Raw genomic sequence first — 10,653 nt, 5'->3', positions numbered from 1 at the left:
GTATTCTGAGGCTCTCCGCCCCATTTATTTTCCTCACAGACGGCAACAAAAGTCCGAAATTATACGATTTAAAATAAAAAGACAATAATTAGTGGCTTGATATTGAGTAAGAACATACTTTTATGAACCACACAGCTTCCGGTCTTCCTATAACACGTAATGTCGTGAGGCTACCAATAGAAATACATTGCTTTTAAAATCGTGCTGTGCAACACGAAAAAAAGGGGAAAATCGTGTTGGTGAACACGAATCAATAGATTAAAAATCGTGTTGGTGAACACGAAATGCCGTGAGACTGGGTTGACAGTAACCATACATTGTGAAAGTAAAAGACTAAATAACTACACAACATTTATAGCCTAGCCTATTGTATAATATAGTATAACATCACTTACCAACAGGGGATAAGCCCTGAACCATGAAAATAACTTAATTTATCTGTTAGTTTTTCTTTTTCTTGAAGCAGCCATTTTGTAAAGCTTGTAAAATGGTCTAAGTCACAAGACAATGTGACTTAAGCCATTATCTTTTTTAAATATATGGCCTAAGTCACACTCTTGACATAGGCCATTATACTATCAGGGTAGGGACAGCACTAACCTTTCAATAAGGATGTAGGCAATTTTACCAGAGGTGGCCAGCATCAAGAAGAGATGATTTAGGCAAAAAAAACATTTTCTCCAAAATATGATTTAGGCCATTAGTTTAAGAAGGTGACGATATGTGTTTTTGACTTGTCCCCCCTGTGCTTGATTTTGTTCACAGAACTAACCTTCACGTGGATCTTCAATGAGTACCCATCATTTGTCATCCAGGACACGCGGCGGTTTGTGTCCCAGAAGACAGGAAACCTCTACATCGCCAAAGTGGAGCTCTCTGATGTGGGCAACTACACCTGTGTGGTCACCAACACGGTCACCAAGAGCAGTGTTCAAGGACCACTAACTCCTCTGGTGCTGCGGGTTGATGGTAAGACAGTTCTGCCCTACTCACAGTAATACACATAAAGTACAACGAAGGGGAAGAGTGAAGATTTGTATTTTTTCAAAATGCACGACTTACAAGCTGATAGCTAACTTCTGCCATCAAATAAATACAAACATAGCTCATTCATGTTGGTGATTTGGTTCGATTAACATTATGCTCTTTTGAAGTTCAAATATTCACAATACTCATTCTCTGACAAAGACTGTTATACAATAAAAACAGTACAGAGAGTTATGACATTTGAAAGGATAGAAAGTGAACTGTATTGTTCTATTCTCTTGGTTAAAAAATCCAGGCGATCACATCAGAGACTTGAAGTTGTTTTTTATTTGGCTCACTGGTTTGGAAAAGTGATCCCAGAGAGGACTTGTGTAAACCTAACCAGGCAACAGCATAATTTCATCATGTTGAACCAAGATGGGGTTGTAATTATATTTAGTGATGTTTTATAAAACGACTCATTTATAATAATTGAGAGTATTTGAAGACACATTGTCTATTGAGAATGTGTCTTCAAATACTCTCAATTATTATATGTATTATATTTATATGTATGTATATATATGTATGTATTATATATATATATCAATTATTATATATAAAAATGTGTCTATAGACACATTTTTGCCCAAGCCATTGGACAGAGTAAAGTGTCTTCAAAGTTCAACTAAATACTTCTTCTGTATATCTGAGTTGACATAGTCATGACATGACTTTGTTTTGATTTAGTTTCTTTGTGACCTTTTCAAGGCTTGATGTGAAAGAATTCCCTTCAGACACACATGGGATCATTTCTGTATTTCTCTTTGTGTCTGCAGGTATGATGGGCGAATACGAGCCAAAGATTGAAGTGCAGTTTCCTGAAGTTGTCCTTGTTGCTAAAAGCTCAACCGTCAAACTAGAGTGTTTTGCACTTGGAAAGTACGTCCTACTGCTTGTTATTATTCCCCAGTAATAATCTCACAGTCTGTTAGTTGTTTACCGTACAAATCTAAGCTGCATGGTAATTTGTGAAGACCCTGTGAAGTGATTTGGAGACTAAAATATTTCACTTTTAATGACTCTTACTTAGGCTCTAAACCCAAAATACTGAGAATATACACTCACCAGTTAGTGTTTCAGATCAATTAAACATTGGCATGCTTTTTTGGTTTTTTTCTGTATTCACTGATATCAAATGATTTGCCTTAGCTAAATCTCTGGATACTGAAAGATTATCTTCAAGAGTATTTTTCATTTTGTGACCTGGTTGTTTGTTTTATTTTCATGCCTTTAGCCCAGTGCCAACCATCAGCTGGAGAAGGCAGGATGGAGCCTCTTTTGGCAGGAAGGTGGACATAAATAAAGCCAGTGGCGTGTTAGAAATCCCTTACTTCCAGCTGGAGGATGCAGGAATATATGAATGTGTGGCTGAAAACACCAGAGGAAGAAACTCAGCTAAAGGAAAGCTGTCTTTCTATGGTGAGTAGGAGGATGGTTTCGCTGACTTTGATCTAAAACTGGTCTTACTTCACCTGTCTTGTCTCGGGACCAAATAATATCTTGCGCATATCTTCCTGTCTGTCAGGACCTCGACACAAACTGATGGACCCAAATGCACGACCCAGAGACAAAGTCTTAAATGTAAAAAAAGTATCTTTAATTTCAAAGATCATGAAATTCCTTTTAACAGAGTAGGTACTGAAATTAACAAAAAAACACTCACAAGGAAGAAAAACTATGCATAACAAAAAGAGAACTTAAGAAAGAAACTCAAGCCTACACAATTATCAAAACAACAAAACCTGACATGAGTGAAAGCGATCTTTTCTTAGCTGAGGCTTGGCACGACCATTCGGGGAAACAAACAATACGAACTGACACAGGACAGGGGAGAGACAGGACTATCTAAACATGAGGTGAGTGGGAACAGGTGGAAACAATCAGGGGCGGGGCAGACACTGATGATGGCGGGAAAAACACACAAGGGGAGAAAGAAACAGGGCCTGAAATGAAAGACAAGAGGTAAATACAAAATAAAACAGGAAATGGAAAACGAGACATGACAATAAACACAGAGACTGACCAGAGATGAAGGATCTAAATAAACAGACCTGACCAGACGTGAAAAAACATGAAAATGACAGACATAATACATAAACATAATTAACACATCTTCTTCTCAACACATCATCTACATTTATAGACTTGCACTAAATCTTCTACCTATTGATTCACAGCCTCAGAGGTTCAACACAACTGAGCCTGATTGAAAATCTTGCAGAATAAAAGTGTAGCTTTGGTTTGGGTCCAACAAAAAGTTTAATTTGTTGTCATGCAATCTGTAGCTTTTATTATAACCCATATAGAACTGCATCATATAGTGCAATGTGGTAATAAATTAACCTATTACCAGTAGTTCATTTCTGACAAGCTCTTTATTGTGCCAGCGGCTAACACAGGGCCGTAGCGCACACAGATTTATGCCACCTCTCAGGGAGAGGTGATTTTTCCCTCAGCAACACTGGACTTATAGCCCATATTCTGAGAAAGCTTTTAATGGCCCTTGATGAAGGATCTTTATGGCTTCTCTCTCCATTATTTTGCAGTTTATGCATTGATGAGGTCTGCCCACGAGGGCCTGTAGGGATGTGCTTGACTGAAATCATCAAATCCAGATTTTTCTTCCCTGTGTGAAGAAGGGTGCTTTTGATATGATAATACTGAGTTTTTGCAGCACCTGTGGGTATGATGAAATGCTCCCAGTACCTGTAGGTAGGCTGATGATTAAACGTGGTATACTTTAAAGGGGAAGTGCTTTTTCATATAGCAGCAGAGCCTCACAGCTCTGGGCATGGATGTTCTAGACATAAACATTGTAAAATGGCATGATCAAGTTATGGTAATTTTTTAAATACCAAGCTGCATCAGTCTCAGTATGTTGCAAAGCCTCCACACATTACCTCTGCTGTAGTTGTGTGGTAGTAGTCGCGTTTCTCCTTGTAAGATTTAATTCCTGTCTCATCCCAAAGCCTCACAGACTGGCCGGCCGCCAGGTGATAAAAATCTGTAATCTCATTTTAAACTCCAATAGACAAGAGCTTGTGGGACATCCATCAACTCTATAGAAGAATAGGAGAATCAATATGGGGATGTGGTGTTTGCGACACCCAACCAATGCAGGCCCAGGAACAATAAGGGGTGGCCTCTCTTTCAATTTCCCACTTAATTGTCCTTCTGTAGTTCCAGGGGATTTATGAAATTAGATCATGGTTTAGCAGATGACTGCATTTGAATGGGCGCAGACAAAGATTGACTTTGTATGGAAAACACTTGCATCATGTCTTCCCCTCCATTATATGAATCCATCACAGTCCTATTTGTAATATTGCTAACAAGGCGTCACATATTTTCAATTCAATACTGCTTGCTCATTTCTGAATGTATTTATAGTGCATTTTCTTTTCATTAAAAGAACATAAAGAGAGCTTGTTTTAAAGATAACAACTTACTATCTCTGCTCTCATATGGGGCTGCTAAACACTGGCTCTCTGTAAGCTTTTAAAATATTACTTGATTGAAGCCGAGTAGAATGAGCTGAAATGCATGAAAGGCACCGCATGCATCACTGTTTCTGTAGATAGGAAATACAAAGGCAAATAATCAGCAAGGAACACCTTCATTCGCTTCGAAATGCACAGTTGTTGCTTCTAGACATTTGTTCAGTCATCTAATGGTTTAATGATTGTGCCTTTTTAGTTGGTTTCTAAACACCAACTGTTTTGGGCATGTGACAAAAACTTCAACCTTAAAACAAAAAGTAGATCCCCATTTGAGCTCCAAGACAAAGAACAAACTTATACATTTGCACATGACGATGATAATAAATTACTGAAAGGAGTGGCTGTATTTTTCCCCCTGTGGTGGATGAGTATTTGCCCTGCTAAAAAGTCCATGACACTACTGTGAATAATGTTCAAGAATGTCTTTTCTTTGAGAACGATAAGATAAAAGGATATTTAATCAAGAAGAATTGTATTCTTTCATTGTTGTAATTATCAAAGTAACACAGCTTGGCAGGCACACAGACTGCCTTGTTCCCCATGACCCTGGCAGGGCGTCCTGTATTTATGTGTGTGATTCATTGGGGCCATAAATCTTCTTACACTGTCGCCAGAGATAAGGTGCTAGTCATTTTTGTGCCACAGGTCCACAGTCATAAATATAAAGGCATTTCTCTATGGATTTCAGATGTTTCAAAAGAAAAAAAGGGAATATAGCCTTTGTTATAAACTGCATGGCCAAGAAAGAATTACAACCCTTGCTTTTTACTATCAGCATCAAAAGAAATATATTAAAGTCAGTATTCCAAATTCTTGCAAAAAATGTTCCTCAGCTTAACTAATTCATACTGGTTGTAGTAAATCAAACCCTTTTCCTTTTAGCTCTTAACCTTACAATGAAGGGTTCCATCCCACCTATTGATCCGTTTACGTGTGAATCTTATACAGTTGTTTTTATTTATATATTCTTCAAGCGGAGGTGAGCTTTGGGTTAATTGCAAGTGGATTTATGATTCACGCCCTTGGATGCCTCTTTAATGAACTAATTGCCCGCTTGGTTGGTTCATCGATTTATTCTTAAACTGCTGTGTAATAGAAATGCTTAAGAGTTTGTGTAGTGTTGAAGTGTTTATTTACAGTATGTGGTATTTGACCTTACAGCTGCACCGCACTTGACTGAGAAGCCTCAAGATGTTCAGAAGACCATTGATGATATGCTGGTTTGGGAGTGCAAAGCCAGCGCCAAGCCCAAACCCTCATACCGCTGGCTGAAGAACGGAGAGCCTCTGGACTCCATGGAAGTAAGGCATTTTTCTTAATTTAAAGGTCACCTATTATGCAAAATCCACTTTTTCCTGTCTTTTCTACATAAACACGTGTCCCCTCGGCGTTAAGAGATTCTGAAAGTTTCAGGAAAAAAGATTCGCTCTCTTTTTGTCCTGATCCATTTATCCATTCACTTTATGATGTCAGAAAGTTTTTTGGCTTGTGTAACCATTAGCCAATAACCAACCAAGGTAACACCCTACTTTGAATATGCGTCTATATTTTAATTATACCTCAGACCTAAGCGTGGCAAAATAGATATATAAGAACATTATTTATTTGTGCTCTACGACTTAAATCTAAACAACATTTAATGAAGGGGTGTGACATCCTTTCGATAACAAACACATATAAACAGCTAAAGCCAGGCTCACTCTGACAGTCTTGAATTATAAACCGGTATTGTTATCGTGAGGGGAGAGTCAATATATATTTTTTCATTACAGCCCCTAGGGCCTAGGCAATTGAGTCGACAGAGATAAACATAATGTTATGTGTAGGATGAAAGATGATCAGATTACAGTACATTCAGCATCATCTTATTTAAAGGATGCACTGTGTGTCACTGCACTCTTTGCAGGATTCATTCTGCTGAGGAGCTCATAATGGTTTCAACTCACAGACTCGTACTTGGCAAGAACATGCCACTCTGAAATGGCTGTATTTGCTTGTAACTAATTCTGGCATTAAAATGTGTGTGTATGTGTTGGGGGAGGTTGTTTGTATGTGTTTTGCAAAGAAGCCAAAGTGATGCCATTTACTGCCTGTCATCATCAAGGGATTCAACAATTTATTTCTCAATCCTTCCTATCTGCTCTCTCAATTTTATCATTAAGTCTCTTCTCTCCGTGTAGAGTGAAAATGCCTTATCGTCCAAAATACAATTCAAATTTGGGCAATTTGCCTTGTTTTTTTGTTATTATGCTACTGGAGTGAGTGTGCTTTTTGCCAAAAAAGAACGGCTCTAGTGAGTCACAGCCGCGGAGAGCGTCAGTGTTTGGCTTGGGTAATGAGCCCAAAACCAGACTGTTTCTCTGGACATGTCTTAAAGAAGCCAGGTGGGTTTAGTTTTCTGTAACGTTAATTGAGAGCTGTGATAATATTCCTAAACTGGAGCATTTTAATTAAAGAGCTGAATCACAATGAACACGCAGAGAAGAAGATTACACAGCTTCCCATTATGGCACATAGCAGAAGTAGTTATCTACAAATTCTGTATCTTCAGCAAGTCCAATTGTAATCTGCATAAATAGGCTTCATTGTCATGAACATGTCTTCTCTCTGTCATTTGTGGCAGTTCGGTGACACAGGTCACTTCCTCTATTCGCCACACATCCTTAACCACGGAAAACACTTATCACTCCACCTGTGCGTCTCCAGTATTGATTTTTAAATAAAATTATAAGAAAATTCCTTTGGCGGTTGGCCAAGGTAACATATTCTCTGTACATGTGGCTATATTAATGAGGTGGGGTGTTACCATTTTCAAAATGCCACCATCAACAGCGGCAACAGTAAATCAATTTCCAAACCCAAAGGTCAGAGATGTAGAGAAAGAGAGGGAGAAGGAGAGGAAGGCCAAGAGGGCCATTTGTTATTCCTCATTAGAATGGATCAGTCCTCCTCTCCCTCTCTCTCGCTTTATCTCAGCATCTCTGGTGCTCGCTTTCTCTTTCTTACGCTCTCTTTCAAGCTTTACCCTCCCACTTTTCCCTCCAAGGGAATTAAATGGCGCAGAGGAGGGCTGTCACTTCAAAATGTCATCCCGGTGAAACAAGGACCCACTCACGCTTGTGTTTTTCCACTCCGCCACCAACTCCCCTTACATACACGAGTGTGTGTGTTTGAGATTTGTCTACCTTTCGACCTCTAAAGTCAGGGAGCTGCCTTCTCAGGAGAAGCTGTTTGTGTAGCTTGCATTCAGTGCAGCTACTGCAATCAGGAAAGGGATCGGTACCTCACTGGCATCAAACAAAGCGCCCAGGTTTTGCCTTTTCACAGCTCAAGTGGAAACAGTGCTGGTATCAGAGTAGAGTCAAGCATAATTAATGATAAGCATGAAGCAGACGAATGCTGCAATTTGTCTCCAGTGAAAGAGCCACCACTGAGTCTCTCAGGGTCTTTTAACAGGGCACTGGGTACAGAACAGCACAGTGTGGCACCAATCCATGCACTTACACAGATCTCTTTCATCTCTTTCTCCCCCTGGGCCCTTGCACTGTGTAACCTAAAAAGGACCATCTATCATCCATTCGCCATGTCTCTCTCTCTCTTTCTCTCTCTTTCTTTCACTCTCTTTCATCCCTTGCATATAAGCACCCAGTCTCAGCCAAAAACCTGGGGACTTATTTTAGTCCCACTTGGAAACGGCTGCATCCATCCTCACCCAGGACCCCCTCTGGTGGTGGATTTAGCGCCAGGTCAGCCGTGTGTCCATCGTGAGACTTGGCCTCAGAGAGAGCCCTTTTTGTATGTCCTCAGCAGTGTCCCTGACTGATGCTAAGGGACAGTCCTTGTCTTTTCAAGTGGCAGTGCTGTAATGATTGCAGACGACAGACAGAATGGCGGCAGGACCCTCTGGACTACTTTGTCAGTGACATTAAAAGGTCTGGCTACACTCAATAGGAAAGATCAAGGGCAGGAACAATGAGTGCTGCCACACTCAAATTGACACAACTATAAAAAAGGGAGCAGAATGAAGTGCAAATCCTTGTAAAGGTCAAAAGAGAAAACGGAAGAGAGGAACTTTCTGGTGCTGTAATTACTCTCTGTACTCGATGTGTAGGCGTTTTATATTTTTAAACAAACACTATCATTTTTTTCACTCGGCCACCTTACATTCTATGAGACTTAGTAGAGTATTAAATAGACGACGTGCTTCAGCCTCATCCTAACTAATTCCTCCGTGGTTTGATTCTAACCATCGTTTGATAATGTCTTAGTGCTATGTTAAGCAGAGGGGGGTTACATCTAGTCACTGCGGGCCTATTAAGACCACAGAAAATTAGCAGTGTTTCAATTATCAACCCCCCTGAGGAGAAAAAAACACTGGCTGAAGCTAGATTTAGATCAGGCCATTCTTCAGCATGAACACAGTTTGCATCATGGTACTTAAAATGTCCATATATAACCCTAATTACCCACCTCAAAGCTGTTTTAGTCCAGCATTCCCATATTAACACATACTATATGACACTGTTATGATAAAACAAGTGTTTATAAGCTTTTTATACATTTTTTATTCAAAGAGAAAGACAACAAAATACGATTTATGGAGTTTGAAGATGTGCTATGTTTAATAGTTGTACTTCAAAATACTATCCTGTATTAACCTTGGATGTTAGGTTAGTTTTAATTAAGGAACATCCTCCAAATGCTGCTCTTGACAACTTTTATTGAAAAATAATAAGCTACAGCTATTGAAAATAAGAATTTATTTATTTTATAAAAGAAGTCAACATGTGCGTAACCTCTTTACTTGCTCCGATATTCCTGGAAACATCATAAACGGGTGAAAATTAACACTTACAGCTGGATGTTTAATACAATATAATGAAATGAGAGTTACATCGCAAGGCTTTAGATAGACATATAATTAGAGGGAACTAAAACAGATAATATTTTGTGGAATTGAAATGATCCTGTACTGTATACAAGAAAACTGTGACTCTAGCGTGCTCATACTGTGTTCTGTTTGCATAATGGTATTGTTATATAAACAGGTGTCAGTCCTCTCAGGGATTAATGTCAGATTTGCTAAGGGATGATCCACTGAGGTCTCTGCGAAGGCATTTTAATGGCCCGGATAGCTCATGCGAATTTGTGGCCTGTTACTTTAACCTCTAAAGTGTATGTTCAGAAGCTCTAATAATTTACCCACCTTTTTTTCACAGAATGCCGAAAACTTCTGTCCTTTTGTATTGCTTAATATTAACAATGGATCCAATTACTGCATGTGAAAAATAATCCACTGCTCACTACCGCAACAGCAGGTAGACACGAATAGTGACTAGCCGGAGACCCTTATATATTTTTTAAGGATTTTTTTGGACACCATATATTCATAAATGGTGAACATGGGATCTAGATCTAAAAACTACTCTTAGTTAAAGTGTGTTGCATGTACAAATAGGTGTTTATGAAAATATGTTAGACATAAAACAGGTTCATAATCTTGTGTAGTAACACATCAGGTGTACGATTTTCAACCAAAGAAATGTGCTCCTCTTTCCCGAGGGGCCTAACAAAAATCAATAAATGCAGCTGAGTTTTTTCATTTCAAATGCATTACCTATGGGGTTAAACTAACAAAAGTCCCCGCACATGGGATCTGATTTGATGTAAAGCCTGGGATGTACTGGAGATATTTTTGCACTAGAGGCAACCACTCGCTGACTGTTCACCTTGTCTAAACCTGTTTACTGTTTGTTGTCAGGTTAGCTAAATGTTTGTGTGTGTGTATTTCTCTAGCACGATAGGGTCCAGGCGAATAACGGAGTGCTGACGATCAGCAGCTTGAATCTGGCTGACATCGGCATGTATCAGTGTGTGGCGGAGAACAAGCACGGCCGAATCTTCACCAACGCTGAGCTCCGAGTCGTAGGTAAGGCCAAACACACAAGACTTTGTTGATTTGTCTAAAATGGGGAGTTTTCCTAGATGCTTCATTATAGACACTCAAAAATGGCAAAATTATACATTTGCTAAACCTGCCAAAATAGATACTGTACCAGTCAGCCACGTGGGCTCTATAATTAAAGGTCTAAATTTGAAGACCATATCTCCTCCACCCACAGTC

General features: G+C 39.3%; 1 protein-coding gene across 1 annotated transcript in view; it reads left to right on the top strand.

Moving 5' to 3' along the window:
• Positions 1–765: 765 nt before the first annotated feature.
• Positions 766–10,653, top strand: part of LOC104947373 (contactin-4-like) — a gene marked incomplete at its 5' end in the record, with an annotated part of 39,254 nt that continues 29,366 nt past the window's right edge. Inside the window, 5 exons of the mRNA XM_010773375.1 lie at positions 766–969; positions 1,806–1,908; positions 2,264–2,448; positions 5,691–5,830; positions 10,326–10,458. Coding sequence (XP_010771677.1) covers positions 766–969; positions 1,806–1,908; positions 2,264–2,448; positions 5,691–5,830; positions 10,326–10,458 — 765 coding nt within the window. The remainder of the gene's footprint in view (positions 970–1,805; positions 1,909–2,263; positions 2,449–5,690; positions 5,831–10,325; positions 10,459–10,653) is intronic.

This window comes from Notothenia coriiceps, unplaced genomic scaffold, assembly GCF_000735185.1.
Source record: "Notothenia coriiceps isolate Sejong01 unplaced genomic scaffold, NC01 NC01_scaffold00012473, whole genome shotgun sequence".
Taxonomy (NCBI): domain Eukaryota; kingdom Metazoa; phylum Chordata; class Actinopteri; order Perciformes; family Nototheniidae; genus Notothenia; species Notothenia coriiceps.
The sequence above is the reverse complement of the archived record's forward strand: the minus strand, read 5'-3'. Positions and strand labels throughout refer to the sequence as shown.